Below are 16,467 nucleotides of genomic sequence, written 5' to 3'. Positions count from 1 at the left end.
CCTTTAAAGTTCCCTTCCATCATTCTTGGTTCCATTTCCAAAATCCATTCCATGATCTTGGAAGCCTTGGGGGAAATCATTCCTCTGAGTGTTTTATTTCCCTGGATTTAAACCCTACAAAAGAGAAGAATTTTGGTAAAAAGCAGCAATATCTGGGTGAATATTTGAAGTATTTGTTCATATCTAAGAGGCCCAAATATTCACACCTCAGAGAAGCAGAGGGAAGGTGTCAACCCCAAAATCCAGCTTTGCTTCCTGAATTCCCATCGCTCTGAAATGAATCCTGTGAACTGTGGGAGCATCAAAATCCAGCTCCAGCTTTCATGGCTCATTCCAGTCCTTTCCTAGAAAGCTGGAACTCCCAAATTTAGGAGAAGGCAGTGACTGATCTGTACCTTGGAGTCACCTTTTGGTGGGGCATGGTGACCTTGGTGACATTCCTGTCCCCTCACAAAGATTTCCTCACCAGCAGCACCTTTCCCTTGCTGGGTCCCAGAGGGACTGACCATAAAAAAACCACAGAGGTGGCTTTTAAATTATGAAATATTAAAAAAGTACTAATTTTTTCATGCTTTTTTGCGTGTAGAAGTCAGATTTTTCCCAGCAGGAATCCTGCTGAAATAAGTCCTCGATGTTGGATCTGGTGTTCACACCCTACTCCTTTAAAAAACCATCACATCTCTAATTCTGCCCAGCTTCACCCAAAACTTTTTTCCTTTAAATACCAGATATTCTCCTTTATGAAGGTATTTCAGCAGCGATTTTGTGTCCTTGTGGCATCATCTCCTCGTGGTGCTAAAAGCTGTGGGAACGGGAGAGAGGGAGAACTGAGTCAGCTGGAATGGCAGTGATGGATAAAAACACATTATCCAGGTTTTACCTGCTGGGAACTCAAGCACAGAAAGTGGTGCCTGAGATCCCCAGGAAAGTCTCCAGCAGAGAGAAGAATTAACCCTGACTCTCTAAAGGCTTAATCCAGCAGCTACCCCATGACAAATTCCCTTTTTCCTATTTTTTTTTTTTTGAGTTACCTCTTCTGGAGAGGAAGGGAGGAAGAAATTCAAATTTGAGGAGCTGCGAACTGGTCCTTAAATCCATCAGGAGTTTCTTGCTGCATCTCTCTCCTAAAGAAGAGGGATTTTTTCCCCCAGCAGAGCTGTAAAATGTCTCTGTGAGCCTTTCCTTTCCCCCATAAAGCAAATTAGGGAATGCTGTGCAAATCCTCAGCGTTTTGGGGGTTCCTTCCTCAGGCTCAGGGTGCAGAGTTTGTCTCCTTGGATCGATTTTGCTCCTTTTGCTGTTCAAGCACTCGGATGTGTCAGTGGTCACTCTGCTCACACCTGAGCAGCTCCAGGGGTTTTGTTGAATATTCCAGAGGCCTGGCAATCTGCATCCATCGATTCTGTCAGGAGGCACCGCAGAGCCACTGAAATCCTGGGTGACAAAGCCTGTGCTGAGTTTATTTCTCTCAGCTTTGCCAGAATGAAACGTTTCTTTTCCTCAGAAGGAGAGGACTGGGCTGTGATTTCAGCCAGGGAGGAGAAATCCCAAACAAAGCTGGGACTTTTATCCAGCAGCATGGAAAATTCACCTCGGGTGAATGAATCTGTGAATTAATTATCCAGGATGATAAAGGCCAGTGGAGCAGGACATTGGCCAGGGTGTTTTGGTGGCCAGGTGGGCTCATGTTCAGCTGGGTGGAGATGGGTTAGGAAGGAGAAGGGGAAGAAGAATTGGATGGCTGATCTGTTTTTCCAGCATTCCAGATTATTTTTTTTCCCTTTTCCCAGCATTTTAGCAGTCTGAGATCCCTCCCTTTTTCAGAGTGTGGTGGGTCCACAGCCACAGGAAGGCTCAGCCTTTGCCCAAAGAACTGCCCAACTCCACAGCCAGCTCCAAATGGCATTTTTTACTCAAAGCCCTTTAATAATTTAGGCTCTGATTATTTTTTGCTGCTCCAGCTCATTTGTTGGCTTCATGCTGCCAAGAATGATGGAGTAAAACTATCTGGAGTGAGACTTAAAGGAATGGGATTTTCTCTTCTGGATGTCCAGAGAAGAAAGGAAAATTGATGGGCTCTGAAAGGCTTCCTTTAAAAGCAAAAACACACAGGAGAAATTCAGATTCACCCCCCCAAAAAAAAATCTCACCTGAGCCTCCTCCCTGCCAGGGGGGGCTCTGAACACCCAGAAGGATTTCAGTGCTTTAAACAGGGAGCAGATTGTGCCCATCTCCCTCCTCCCCTTATCCCCACTGACAAATATAATTACAGCTTCACTTAAAGTGCTGCAAATGAATTGTGGAGAGGAGAAAAATGGTGTGTGCATCTCCCTGCAGCAGGAAGGAGCTGACTCCTGCTTTTCGGGTGATGGCTCCATCCATCTCCAGCACTTCCAGGGTGGCATCTCCGGAGAGAGCTGGCTCTGCTAAAGAGAGATGATTCCTGCACCAAGTGCATCTCCAGGAGGATAAAAAACTTCTCCAAATGGAGGATTTGGGGCTAAAAAAATGGAAAAAAAAAAAAGAAAAAAGTTTTTTTTCTGCATGGTAAAGGTGGGGTTTTCTGCTTTGTCCTGTCACCAGATAATTGTCCCTAGAGCTGACCCTGAGCTGAAGTCCTGCCACCCTCCGGTGTCACTTGGAGGACAAACAGCTCTCCCCAAGCACCTCCTGAGAGTCCTGGGATAATCTGGAATTAGAGGTTGTGTAAATAAGACCCTCACCCCTCACTGGAAATTTAATTTTCTTTGTGGGACAGAGCTCAGTGAGCAGAGAGGGGCTGGCAGGAGTCTCAGGGGGGTGAATCCTCGTCATTCCCAGGCTGGATTGTCACCCTCATTTCCCTTTTTGTTCCTCTTACACACTCCAGGCCAGTTCATTATTTCCAGCAGTATTTGCCAGGCTGGGAATTTCTCAGTGTTCCTTGATTCAAAAAAATGACTTCATGAATTTTGCTGTGATCTCAGGAGATGCTGAGAGAGGTTAATCCATGGAGTTAATTCATGGAATGGGTTGGCTGGAAGGGACCTCAGGGATCACCTCATTCCAACCCCTGCCATGGGCAGGGACACTCCCACTGTCCCAGGGTGCTCCAAACCCTGTCCAGCCTGGCCTTGGACACTTCCAGGGATCCAGGGGCAGCCACAGCTTCCCTGGGCATCAAAGGCCATCTACTTCCATGATTTCCACACATAATTGTACAGTTCCCTCTTGTCTGTTCAACTCTGCTTTGTTTTGCACAAAAAAAAAATAAAAATTGGGGGTTTTTATCTCCTCACTATGATTTTTTAATCTTCTCAGACTGGATCATGTATTACATACACAAGTACATGTGTTTCATTTTAGGCTGATTATTTTTAGTGTTTAATCCAAAGTTCCACTCCCAAAGCAGGGAGTACAAAAGTCACGTTTCCTTAAATCAGCATCACTCAAAAATGGAAGCTGATTGTCAGCAGCTCCTTGGGAATGCACAGATCCTTCCTGTGCAGGGTTGGGTTGGATCTGGGAAGGGTCTGGAGCAGCTGAGAGAGCTGGGAAAGCTTTCTCAGCCTGGAGAAAATCTTTCCATGATTCAACAAAGAGATGGAGAACTCCACGAGGGAAAAAATAATGTTGCTGTATAAAGAAGCAAATACAAAACATCAATGAATGTTAAACAGGAAATTTGATCCCAAACTTTACCTTCCCTGTTACAGAAGTGTTTTGAAAGAGGCAGCAAGGGTAGAAATTTTTTATATGGCACAGGAATCTCTACTTGAAGCCACAGAACACAGGGATTTTGGGAATGGGGCTTGGAGATCCAGGAGATCTCTTGGAAATGGCGTTATTTAATTCAAGTGTTTCAGGGCAGCCTGATTTCAACCTCTGCTGATCACCCCAGACAGGATCTCAGCTCCAAAGTGCTGCTGGCATGAGGCCTTGAACTCGGATATTTGGGATGCACTTCCTCAGATTAGAGTGGAATGTGGGATAACAGAGGGTTCCTCTGTCACGGAGCTGCTTCTGCAGGAGGGTCCTGCAGGTCCTCAGGCCCTGGGGTAAAATACAAGGGATGAAGTTATGGAGCTGGAGCTGCTCTGGTGGCTGGGATAAAATTCCAGGAGCTTTTTCAAGGAGTTCTCAGTGGGAAGGAAATGATCCATGAGCAGCTCCTGGGTGTTTGCTGTGGTTTAATTTGCTTTTTACTGCCACAAGGGATGAAGTTATGGAGTTAGACCTTCACTCATGGCTGGGATAAAATTCCAGGAGCTTTTTCAAGGAGTTCTCAGTGGGAAGGAAATGATCCATGAGCAGCTCCTGGGTGTTTGCTGTGGTTTAATTGCTTTTTACTGCCCAGGAGCTGCAGTTAAGGAACAAAACCAAAAGAAGGGATGGGGACTCACCTGAGGTGACCAAAAAGGACCCTCTTACCTGTGGGTGCCTTGGCTCCCAAGCAGCTCCTCCCTCCCAGCAGAGCAAGATAAACGCTCCTGGACTCTGCAGCCACAGGAATTCTCACCCCAGAGCAATCTCTTCCCAGGAAAATCAACCTGGTGGTGATGAAACCCCTCAGATCCACTTGGGAGTTCAATCCACTGCAGGAGAACTTTTTGTTCCTTTGTCCACCCCTGAATCAGAGGTGGGATGGGAGCACACAGGAGGCTCTGGATGGGATGGAGAATGTCCCAAATGTCGCTCTTTTCTCTTGCCAGCCATGTCCCCAGGCCAGGACAGCCATGCCAGCCTGGAACACCTTCCTGCATCCGAGCAGATCCTGCAGAACCTGAGTGAGCTGGCCAGGTCCTTCCAGGAGATGGCTGATCGCTGCCTGCTGGTGCTGCACTTGGAAGTCAGGTAAAAAATCTGGGATTTGGGGGTGGAGGGGGATCTTGGGAGGCTGCAGGTGAAGATGACCTCCAGACCACCCAGAGGAGACAAATAAACTTGTCCATGGCAACATCAAAAGTTAGTCCAAAAATGCCAGGTCACCAAATCATGGGTGGCCAAACAAGGGATGGAGGCAGGAAACCGAAAGTGGAATTTCTTAGGGAGGTTTGTATCTTAACTAAAAGAGAATTTAGGAAGAAATCCCTTAATGTGGGTGTGGTGAGGTCTTACCTGGAGTTTCCCAGAGAAGCTGGGGCTGTCCCTGGATCCCTGGAAGTGTCCCAGGCCAGGTTGGATGGGGCTTGGAGCATCCTGGGATGGTGGAAGGTGTCCCTGCCCATGGCAGGGGTGGCACTGGATGATCTTGCAGGTCCCTCCAACCCACCTGCTCTGTGATTCCATGATTATGGTTCAGAGACCAGGAAAAATGTGATTTTCAGGGACTTTGTGCTTCCAAAACAACACAACGGTGTTTTCATGGTCTAACAGGTGTCTCCACAGTTTGGTTGTGTTTTTGGGGATTGCAAATAGGAGCTTCTCCTCCTGCTTTTTCAAACAGGAACTGGGGGGACCAGCTGGATTTTTTTCAAGGGCTGGATAATTCCATGAAGTCTCTGCCTTTCACATGCAAAGATCAAAGGCAGCAAATCCCTTTCTTCGGGCTTCCAGCTGCCCACCCCAGGGCTGGGAAGACATTTTTCCCTGGGGAACTGTTTAGGCCAGGTGTATTTTCATTGCTTCCCTTTGCTCTGAGGCATCAAATAGTAGGGGAATGTCAGAGATTTGATGGATCATCAGTTTGTTCTTCGGTGACACATCCCAAGCCATGTCGCGTCCCCGTGTGCTCTGCTGGAGTCAGTGTGGAGCTCTGAAAAAATAATCCACATTAATTCTTGTCAGCACTCCTTCATCCTGCCATCCATCACCTGCTGGGCTTGGGAGGGTTTGAGGAAAAGGTGGTGGAAATATGGAAATGGAGCAGTTTTCCAGCTGGGCTGTAACAGGAGGTGATGCCTGAGGTAACCTGGACTCATGGGATGGGTTTCTGGCCTCTGTGGCTTTTCGTCAGGCTTGGGTTAAGCAAAAATCCCTAAAATGGAATTCAGGGATAAACTCTGCTGTAATTTAGAGCAGAGCATTGCCCAGCTCCTCCAGTGCCTCCAACAGGAGCTGAGTTCGGAGCTGTGGATTCACCAAACCACGTCCCCATGTCCAAAGGGTGGAAGGGATTGAGGAGAGGTGCTGACATCAGGAAAATCCCAGCGGGGTGGGAGCTTCCCTGGATCCCTCACTCTGCATTTCCAACCACCTGCAGTAGCAGAGAACAATCCCAGTCCCCCTGGTGCCTGTGTGTGAATATGTGAAATAGTGTGAAATGCTTGGGAATAGGCACAATTTTGGAATTTTAACAGTCATTCCATGGACCCTGGCTCGCTGGTCCTGCCAGTTATCAATTTTTATGAGGTTTTCATGGAAGGAGTTTTTGTTGGAGGACTGATGTTGTATGTGAAGATGGGGAATTTTTGGGAAGATTCATTGGGATGATGGTGATCAGATCTGTCACCAAGGATCTGTTGGATCCATCCCTGAAGGTGGGACAATGACAAGAGGAGGATGCCTTTAACACAGACATCACCACCCACCTCATAAAGTTATTTTTCTACCAGCGTGAGGAAGGGGAATAAACACTTTGTATCCCACAGATATCTTAAAATATTTTAAATTTTTTTTTTTTGTTTCTCTCTTGTGCCTCACAGGGTTCACTGTTTCCACTACCTGATCCCTCTGGCCAAACAAGGGAATTACGCCATCGTGGCCAACGTGGAGAGCATGGACTACGACCCGCTGGTGGTGCGGCTCAACAAGGACATCAGCGCCATCGAGGAGGCCATGAGTGCCAGCCTGCAGCAGCACAAGTTCCAGTACATCTTTGAAGGTCTGGTGCTTCCCAATCCTTCCTCAATAAAGAGTTTTCCATTCTCATCCCAAAGCTCCACAGGATTCCTTTCGGGGGTGAAGCAGACTGAGGTGGGGTTTGACCAGCTGGGAGAGCTGGGAATGTTCCCCTGGAGAAGGGAAGGATCCAGGGAGAGCTTCCAGCACATTCCAGGAATTCAAGGAGCTCCAGGAGAGCTGGAGAGGGACTGGGGACAAGGCCTGGAGGGACAGGACACAGGGAATGGCTCCCACTGCCAGAGGGCAGGGATGGATGGGATCTGGGGAAGGAATTCCTGGCTGGGCTGGAATTCCCAGAGGAGCCCCTGGATCCCTGGAATGTCCAAGGCCAGGCTGGACAGGGCTTGGAGCAGCCTGGGACAGTGGGAGGTGTCCCTGCCATGGATGGGGTGGCACTGGATGGGCTTTGAGGTCCCTTCCCACCTGAACCATCCCGGGATTCTGTGATTCCCTGTTTGTTCGAGAAGAGGGAAATGACTCCACACAGAGCCACGGGGACCATTCACATCCTGTTGAAGTTTAAATTCATACCCAGGGTCCTCCTTAATCGCAGGCACCTCTTAAACCTGGGTCTAAGATTTACAGATGCCCCACACTGGCTCCCTGTACATTAATTAAATCCTTAATTTAGACTTTTAATTGGCCTCTGGGCTTGCCCAGAGCTGTGCAGTGTAAATCAGGCTGGGTTTCTGCTCTTTGTAATGTGACACAAGTGGGTGCATGGTTTTGGGGGTGCCTGTGTCCCTTAACCCCAGCTGTGTCCTTCTGACCTCCTTCAGACACAGGAAACTGTTCAGGACTGATCAGAGATGGGTTGTGCATCAGGGGAATTGAAATACAGCTCATTCCTGCTCCTGGAGACTGAATCATCCAGGGAGAACAGGGAAAACACCACCCTGGATAGCAGATTAAAATCCTGTGGTTTTACAGGAGCTGCAGTGACCCATTGCTCTGCCCAGACAGGGAGAGGGACTGGATGGGACATTATGCAAAGCCTGATTAAAAATCAGTGGTTGTGATAACACAGCTCTGAGTTTTGGGGCAGTTTTGTGTTTTTACTAAAGAGGTGGAAAGTCCTAAACTGCACCATGAAGATCACTGAGGGTTTCCAGGTAAAATCCAGTTATCCCTTGATCCAGCTGACATGCACCACTTAACAGTGCTCATTTTGGGGGTTTTACCACAAATTATTGTCACTAAATCCCTTCCCCTTTGCAGGTTTGGGCCACCTCATCTCCTGCATCCTCATCAACGGCGCCCACTACTTCAAGCGCATCAGCGAGTCCGGCATCAAGAAAATGTGCAGGAACATCTTCATCCTGCAGCAAAACCTGACCAACATCACCATCTCCCGTGAGGCTGACCTGGACTTCGCCAGGTGAGCACAAACCTCGGGCTCTGTCACTCTTCTGGTGCCCACAGGAGCAGAGGTGGCTCCTTCCAAAAGCCTCAGGTGGCCAGACGAGCGTCAAGTTCAACAAGCGGAGGTGGGGGTGGCAATTTTGGCTTTCCTTTGGTCGAACAACATTCAGAGGGATGTGGGATCATAGAATTGGGAGGATTATTAAGGTTTGGGAAGATCTCCAAGGTCATCAAGTCCAAATGTGGATCAGTTGAGGCTGATGTGAGGTCTCAACCAAAGTGTCTGAGCTTGGCGCTTCTCCAAAACCAAAACCCAGGCAGGGAAAAGCTGCCAAAGGTAGAGGGTAAAACTTAAACAAGATTAAACTGGGGCTTGGATTTCTTTTCAGGTGAGAAATGTTTTGGTTTGTTGAAGGCTCAGGAACCAGATCCAGATCCAGGTTGGCTTGAAGGGACATCTCCCTCAAAATAAACCCAAAACCGGGTGTGACAGACCCCCTGCAAACCTCTCCCACATTTTGGGATTTCTTCACTCAGGGAGGACTGAGGGATGAGCAGATAGGAGAGGGCAAGGCCTGAGCAGTGGCTGTGGCCCCTGGACTCGGGGCTGGCTGCAGGGAGCTCCTCAGCTGATCCTCTGGGGCAGCAGCTGGGCCCTGGAGCAGCCAAAGGAAAGGTCTGGAACTTGGGAATGAAGGAATGGGGTCAAATGAGAGAGGTTTGTGTGGAACTTGGACCTGACCCACCACAAACACTGGGAAAACTTGGTGCCATCACTTGGCCACTGCTGTTGGAGGCTGAATTAGGAGGGGAGTTCGAGCTCCCTGGATGAGGAGGGAGACTGGGTGCCTCATTTATTTGGGATCTCACCTGGGGACGGATCATTCTTGAATCCAGTTCTTCAATCAGCATTGGCACCAGGAAGCTGCGAATGCTGAGGCCTGCAGGAGGGGGAGGGAGAAAGATCCACTAGAAACTGCAAGGAATAACCATCCCAAATTTAATCTTTTTTCTTAAATGACCATCCTGTGGTGAAAGAATTTTCCTGATATCCAACCCTAGCCTCCTCTGGCACTTCCTTATGTCCTGTCCCTTTTTCCTTGGGGGAAGAGCCTGATCCCCACCCTCCCACATCAGCTTTGTGCAGATTTCTTCCCATCAAATCAATCCAGCAACATTTCTTTTCTTGCTTTCACAGCTTCATCACTTCCCTCTTTTCTTTTGGGGCGTAATTCTGTGCTCTGGTCTGTTTGATTCTTTAGTTCTTCAGATGACTCCTGAATGTTTAAGTGTTTATTACCCAGATTCTCCTTTTACATAAACAAGGCTCTGGTGCATCCAAGCCCTGCCCTGCTCACCTGAATTCACAATCACCCCAGCAAGGTTCTCACCTCACCCCAGGGACTCCGCCCTACCCAGGTCTACTCAAACTATTAAATAAACATAACAGCTCCCCTCCAGAAGGCATAAAACAACATCAGGCTGGGATAAAAGTGATTTGTACCTCTGTGATAAGGCTCAGGCAGGAACCTGTAAATGCTCTGAGCTGTGGTTAACTCTCACTTTTGCCTTTTTCAAGATAAAGTGATTTTTCCATGGGCAGGAGCAGTGGCAGAGCTGATGGAGAAATCCTCCCTCCCCTGCTCTCCCTCCCCCCTGCACCTTCTGGGATAAATTCCTTCCCTGCTTTGCTTCTCCAGGGAATTGGAGGATCCTGGGTGGGACTGGAGACTCCCAACCCTGCCTGGATATTTCTGTGCCCATGGCACCGAGGGTTCAAGGAGCAATTAGCCACAATTAACAATCAATGCATCATTCTCCATGCATTAAATCTGAATTCTGGAACAGGTCCTTTTCTCAAAGTGAACCTGTTGGAGAACCAGTTTGTAAGAAAGACCAGACCAGTTGAGAAAGGACCAAACATTTTTTAAGGTTTTCCTGAGCGTTGTGATTTTGATTTTGCTTTTATTTTTCAATTCTGATATGGTTTTCAAGGCTTTTTAGAGGCCTCAGAGAACACTGGGCATCTCCTTTCTTCTCTGCTCAGTAATTCAGGCAGTAGAAATCCCAGCCAGGGAAGCTGGAAGGGGAAGCCCTTTCTCCTCTGAAGCCAAAATCACCTGGAGGACTCTCAGCAAACCCAGGTAACATTTGTTGGTCCTGGTGAGGCTCTTGCTGCTTAAACCCCATTTTTCCAGAGCTCTGTCACCCACAGGTGACAACAGCAGCATTTGCTGCTTTGGGAGGAGTCCCATGGCAAGGGGGAAAATGTGTTTTAAATGAGTTTTGCTTTAAGATTCTCAGTTCAAGGCAGGGAAAGTCTCAGCAGAGCATCACAGAGCAGAGCCGGAGCACGTTTCCATTGAAAAAAAAAAATTAAATTGCCAAGCGGTGTGAGGAGTTTTTTCCACCAGGAGAAAGGCTGGTTCTGTCTGCTGAGGTGTCACAAAGGATTTGTAGCATTTGCTAAATTTCCTGCAAATATTAATAGGTTTTTCACTCCTGTGTGTGTTCAGTATCTAGGCCAGCAGAAATGCAGGAGGTTGTTGGGGCTTCCACTGCTTTATTAAGGAAAAAGCAGGATTTTCTCCCTGTGGAATATCCAAGAATGTGCTGCAAAGTCCAGGACTGAGCATGACTTCCAAGTACCTCCAAATTTCCAAAGTTTCACACCCGTAATTAGATTTATGGCATGAAAGGAATGAAAGCTTCAGATTTGAATTCCTACTCAGGTCCTTTCCCTTGTGCCTTCTTTCCTTCTCTCCCTCTATCCCCACCCAAAAATTCTCTGGGTTTTTATGAAGATTTCATCAGAGGTAATCACAAAGGGTGAGGATTCTGCTTCAGACTCACCCTTCAATAAAAAATCACTGGAAAGAAAGCGCTGTTTTCTGAGTCGTACAAGTGTTAAAATTGAGTGTTCTGGAGAGCGAACTGAGGTGGCTGCAAGGGGAACAGAGAGAGCAGGGATGAAATGGGAACATTTTCTCTAACAAGTGTCACTGTGACCTCGGAAATGAAGGTTTCTGAGCAGTGCTGTCATTGTCCCTGGGTCTCAGTGTCCCCCCTGTCTCTGGAATCCAGAGGTGTCCCCACACCTGGGAGTCGTTTGGAGCTTTCCCTGTGCTGCCATTCCAGTTGTTCCCATGGCCACTCCTGCTGCAGGGACCAGGATTCCTGCAGGAATCTTCTCCTGCTGTTGAGGACATTTCCAGGGATATTGGCTGGGAGATTTTCAGGGATATTGGCTGGGAGATTTCCAGGGACATTGGCTGGGAGGTGTCCCCACAGCAGGGACATTGGCAGTGCCGGTGGATCCCCGGGGAAATGGGCTGGGGAGAAGCCATCAGAGCTCCACTTGGTGCTGGTTTGGCCATCAATAAACCCAAATCATGGACTCACAGCACCATAGAAGTTGGAAAGGATTCCTAAGACCATCAAGTCCAAGCTGTGGCCAACCCCCACCTTGTCCTCCACCGAGTGCCACATCCAGGGATGGACACCTTGGACACCTCCAGGGATGGGGGCTCCAAACCTCCCTGGGCAGCCCCTGCCAATGTTTAACAACCCTCATGGAGAAGGAATTTTCCCAATCTCCACCCTGAGGCTCCCCTGGCCCAGCCTGAGGCCGTTCCCTCTCCTCCTGTCCCTGTTCCTGGGAGCAGAGCCCGACCCCCCCGGCTGTCCCCTCCTGGCAGGGAGTTCTGCAGAGCCAGAAACTCCCCCTGATCCCCCTTTTCTCCAGGCTGAGCCCCTTCCCAGCTCCCTCAGCCTCTCCTGGGGCTCCAGACCCTTTCCCAGCTCCATTCCCATCCCTGGACACGCTCCAGCCCCTCAATGGGTCTGGGGAATGCTCCCGTTACTCAAAACCCATCTTTATTTCAAGGCCAGGTTGGACGGGCTTGGAGCACCCTGGGATAGTGGAAGATGTCCCTGCCCATGGCAGGGGGTGGCACTGGATGATCCTTAAAGTCCCTTCTCTCCCAAAGCATTCCACGATTCCATGATCCTGTGAAAGGGGAGGATGGGAGGGTTTAGAAGGGAGGATGCAGCTGGAGCTGAGCTTTTATCAAACCCACCCCAAACCCTGCATCACTGCTGGCTTGGGGAGCAGGGCTGCGGTGCCAGGTTTGGATCCTGGGCACTCAGGGCTCCTATCCTGGCAGGCTGGGCAGTTTTTTGTTCGATTATCCCCCAGATTTCTGCTGTTCCCTGCTGCAGGAATCAGCAGTGACCTGCTGCCATCTACTGGGAGCTGCCGAGGGAAAGGGAAGCAGTTAAACATCCCCGTGCTCTGGAGGAAGACTTTTCACTGCCAAATCTTATTTCTCTGTCTGATTTTACTCCTGATAATATCATGGTTGTGCCTGGGTGCCCAGGTTCCCTGAGGGTGGAGCTGATGGAGGGAATCTTCCTCTGAGAGCCATCTCTGAGCTTGATTTGTGTGTGGAGAGCATCAGATCCAGCAAATCCCGACCTGGATCCCTTTGTTCAGAGCCAGGAGTCTCTGCAGAGCTCCTGTGATGCTCTCCTGCCATCTCTGGGTGAGTCAAGTATCTGAGATGTTCTCCTTGGGGTTGCCTTCAAGCCAGGACTAAATTTGGGGTGAAGATCATTCAGTTTGAGTAAACCCCACATTAGCTGAATAACCAGCCCACTCTAATCCCCCCACTTCACAGCCTGAGCTGTGAAAGGTAAAAATCCCCAAATCTTCACAGTCTGGATCCCAGGAATTCCCTTCCCTTCAGGGGATGAGGGACAGAAGAGGCTCTGGAGGAAAAGCTTCCCTTTGCTGACAGTGTGGGAAAGTTGTGTTGTCTCCATCACAGACCGGACTCCTGTGTCTGGAGCACGTCCTCGTTTGGGCTCGCAGCTTTTAATTAGCAAAGCTGCTTTAGTTTTCAATTAAAGACTCAGTTATACAACAAAATCTGTATTTTCCTTCCCTTTCTTTTTCCGCCTTGTTTGCTCCCCCCTGTAGTTTCCACTGAGCTTTGATCTCAGTGCGGGTTTAATTAGCTGTAATTAGTGGTTTCACCGCATTAACCAAAACTCCCCATTGCAGAGGATTAAAAACCACCCCTCAGCTTGATGCCCTCGTCCTCACCTTCCTCCTTCTGCTTCTCCAGGGGGATTTAGGGGATCAGAGGGTCCCTGTAGGACCCTTCCCCAGATGGGCACTGCCGCTGCATCCCAAAGATCCACATTTTTATGGGATCATCCAAACTCCCCAGAGCAAATCACCCACCCCTGGATTTCATTCCCAGTGGAATCTGCAGCTGCTGGGAGTTTTAGGATGGCACCACTTGGTTCCTTCACAGCATTCCCTGGAGCATTTCTTGGGGTGTCTCCCTGTTTTGGGAGATCATGGAAGTGTTTAGGTTGGAAAAGCCCTCAAAGATCAGGAAATCCAGCTGCTCCCCCAGCACTGCCCAGGCCGCCAGTGCCCTTGTCCCCAAGTGCCACATCCACATGGATTTTAAATCCTTCCAGAGATGGGGACTCCAGCACTGCCCTGGGCAGCCCTTTCCATGAGGGAATTTTCCCTAAAATCCACCCTGAGGCTCCCCTGGCCCAGCCTGAGGCCGTTCCCTCTCCTCCTGTCCCCGTTCCCTGGGATAAAATCCCAAATCCCCCCCGGCTGTCCCCTCCTGGCAGGGAGTTGTGCAGAGCCAGAAATTCCCCCTGATCCCCCTTTTCTCCAGGCTGAGCCCCTTTCCCAGCTCCCTCAGCCTCTCCTGGGGCTCCAGACCCTTCCCCAGATCCTTTGGCCTTTTCAGCCAAGTGCCTGCTCCAGGTTTCCCAAACTTTCAGCTTCTCCAGTCCTTCACGAGCTCCTGGAAGCTGTGGCGTGCTCAAGTTCTTTGCTGAAACTTCCCAGCTCCCCAGCACAGGATTGGTGAGGAGATTTTGGAATATTTTGGGAGCTGTGACTCTGCCCTGAGGAAACCCCTCTCTTCTCCATGGATGTGCCCAGTCCTTCTCCTCAAGGCTGCTCTCAAATATTCCTCAAGGACAACCCTCGAGGCTTTCCACCCCGTAGCAACCCCAGAGTAACAGGATCAGGGGCTAAATTCACACAGCAGTTCCTCTAGCCCTGAACACGCTGGATGTGGGAAATCACGGAGCATCCCCAATCCATGGGGAGCGCTCCAAGTGCCAGAAGGAAGCATCTGGAAAGATCAGCAGGCTCTGGAAGGCACCGCTGCTGCTCAGCCTTTCCAGTGTTGACTCAGTGTTTTATTTTGATCAGGCTTCTCAGCCCTTCCCGGAGGCGCTTTTAATCTTCGCTCTGTAACCTTTAAAGAGAGAGGTTTTCGTGGCCTCTGCAATGATTTTCATTGCCTGGACGGGGATGTCTGAGCTGCTCCGAGTAAAGAGATTAATTCAATTTTCCTAAACTGGAAATGGACTGAAAAACTGAGAGGCTTCATTGACTTTTCCTCGCTCGGTTTGTGGCGTGTTAGAGAAACAATCAATGGGGGTGAACTTCTCAGCCAGCAGAAACCTGGCGTTCCCATTTCCAGGGAAGCGGCTGGGGAAGATGGGAATAAACACTTTTAAGAAGTCTGTTCTGGCCAGAGCACGTTCCTCCTCTGCCTTAAAACCATCAGGATATATTCTCCTGGAAATGAATTACAAACAAATCCCTCATTTATCCCTGAGGTGACAGTCTTTTGCTGATATGTGCTTTCTGGAGACTAATAAGTTTTGAATGTCGGTGGGGGGGGGAAAAAAAAATCAAAGTAATTACTTTGTGTTCCCAAGCTCCTTATTTGTGTAGGTGCCTGTGTGTTTATCTCCCTCTGTCATGCTGCATTGCTAATGGTAATTAAAGGCAAGGGATTTTTCTTGCTGGAAGTTTTTCTTCTTATTTTCCACCTTTAGTGATTTTGGCCTCGGTGATGATGCTTTGCCACCGGCCAGTTACTTGTGGAAGTGCTTTAATAGAAGGTCTGAGTTCAGGAAACTCGGCTTGTCCAGCTGGAATTGGATCATTTTGTTTCTCCAGGCCTGTGGAATGTGAGGTGGGCATTGTTTTCTTCAGGCCAGGGTTTGAGGTGTCAGTCCTGGTGGCCACTGTCACCTCTGTGGTGGCTCTGGGAAATCGTCAATGTTTGCTTTATTTGCACAGAATTTGGGTTGTGGGTGATGGCAGCAAAAATATGGAGCAAATCCACGGGGTCCATGGTGGGCAGTGGGGTGAGGTCAGCTCCCCACAAGCTCTGGATCCTTGGGAAACCCACCCAGGACACATTGGCTGGGGCTCAGGGGGTGGGACAAGGAGTTCTGCCCGGTTCCCAGCTTTGCAGGGGCCTTCAGTTTCTCCCTGCGCTTCGTTTTCCACAGGAAATGTGGAAAATGTTTTGTTGGGAAGAGGTTTTGGCTGGGAAGAGGCCCCAGGGCTTTCCCCACAGCTCCCCCCAGGCTGCAGAGTCTTAGACCAGGTCTAAAGTCTGGATCAGGAGACCAAAACTGCAGTTCCAGATGGTGTCCAGATTCTGATAAGTTTTTCATCCCAGAGAAATACGAGGATGGGTGTGAAAGCTCATTTTTAGGTCCAGATAAAGCCTCTGTGTGTGTGTGTGGTGGATCCACCACTGGCTTTAGCAGGATTTTGTGTGCACAGAGAGGAGCTTTATTTGTGTGCTTGCTCTAAAACTTCCATAGGAACATTCCAGCAAATCCTCTCCTCTCTGTCCAGTCCAAGGAACTTCCCCTGATTCCCTGCACTTCCACAGCTGCAGGCTCTGGAAATCTCATGGAGCATCACACGAGGGTTGGGCTGGAGACACAGATGGATGCAGGGATGGAAATGGGATCCAGTGGAACTCCAGGCGAGGAAAAAGAGGGAATTATGTTGGTTTTCCTTAATTAAAGGGGCTTTTTTGCTTTAGAGTAGCAAAGAGTGGCACATCCCAGCACAAGGAATGGGCTTCAGTGGATCATCTTTTGGAATCAGGGAATCATTTGGGTTGGAAAAGCCCTCTGAGATCATCAAGCCAAATCCTTTACCTGTCACTGCCAAGGCCACCACTGCCCCTGTCCCCAGGTGCCACATCCACACGGCTTTGAAATCCCTCCAGGGATGGGGACTCCACCAAGGATGGAAAACTTCTGGGCAAGAAACCTTTCCTGATATCCAACTTAAACCTCTCCTGGAACCTGAGGTTGTTCCCTTTTGTTTTGTCAGCTTGGGAGAAGAGCCCAACCCTCAGACTGAGCTTGAGCAAACATCCAGAGCCATCCCATGGGAACAGATCCCGCTGTGAGTGCACGGGA

The 16,467-nt window shown here is 49.2% G+C and overlaps 1 protein-coding gene across 1 annotated transcript in view; it reads left to right on the top strand.

Moving 5' to 3' along the window:
* The window catches only part of LOC131591481 (exocyst complex component 4-like), a 293,155-nt gene that overhangs the window by 260,900 nt on the left and 15,788 nt on the right, over positions 1 to 16,467 (top strand). The window contains exons 15-17 of the mRNA XM_058862227.1: positions 4,692 to 4,833; positions 6,624 to 6,802; positions 8,041 to 8,200. Of these exons, the coding sequence (XP_058718210.1) occupies positions 4,692 to 4,833; positions 6,624 to 6,802; positions 8,041 to 8,200 (481 nt within the window). The remainder of the gene's footprint in view (positions 1 to 4,691; positions 4,834 to 6,623; positions 6,803 to 8,040; positions 8,201 to 16,467) is intronic.

This window comes from Poecile atricapillus, chromosome W (assembly GCF_030490865.1).
Source record: "Poecile atricapillus isolate bPoeAtr1 chromosome W, bPoeAtr1.hap1, whole genome shotgun sequence".
Lineage (NCBI taxonomy): Eukaryota > Metazoa > Chordata > Aves > Passeriformes > Paridae > Poecile > Poecile atricapillus.
This window is presented reverse-complemented; position numbering and strand designations above follow the sequence as displayed.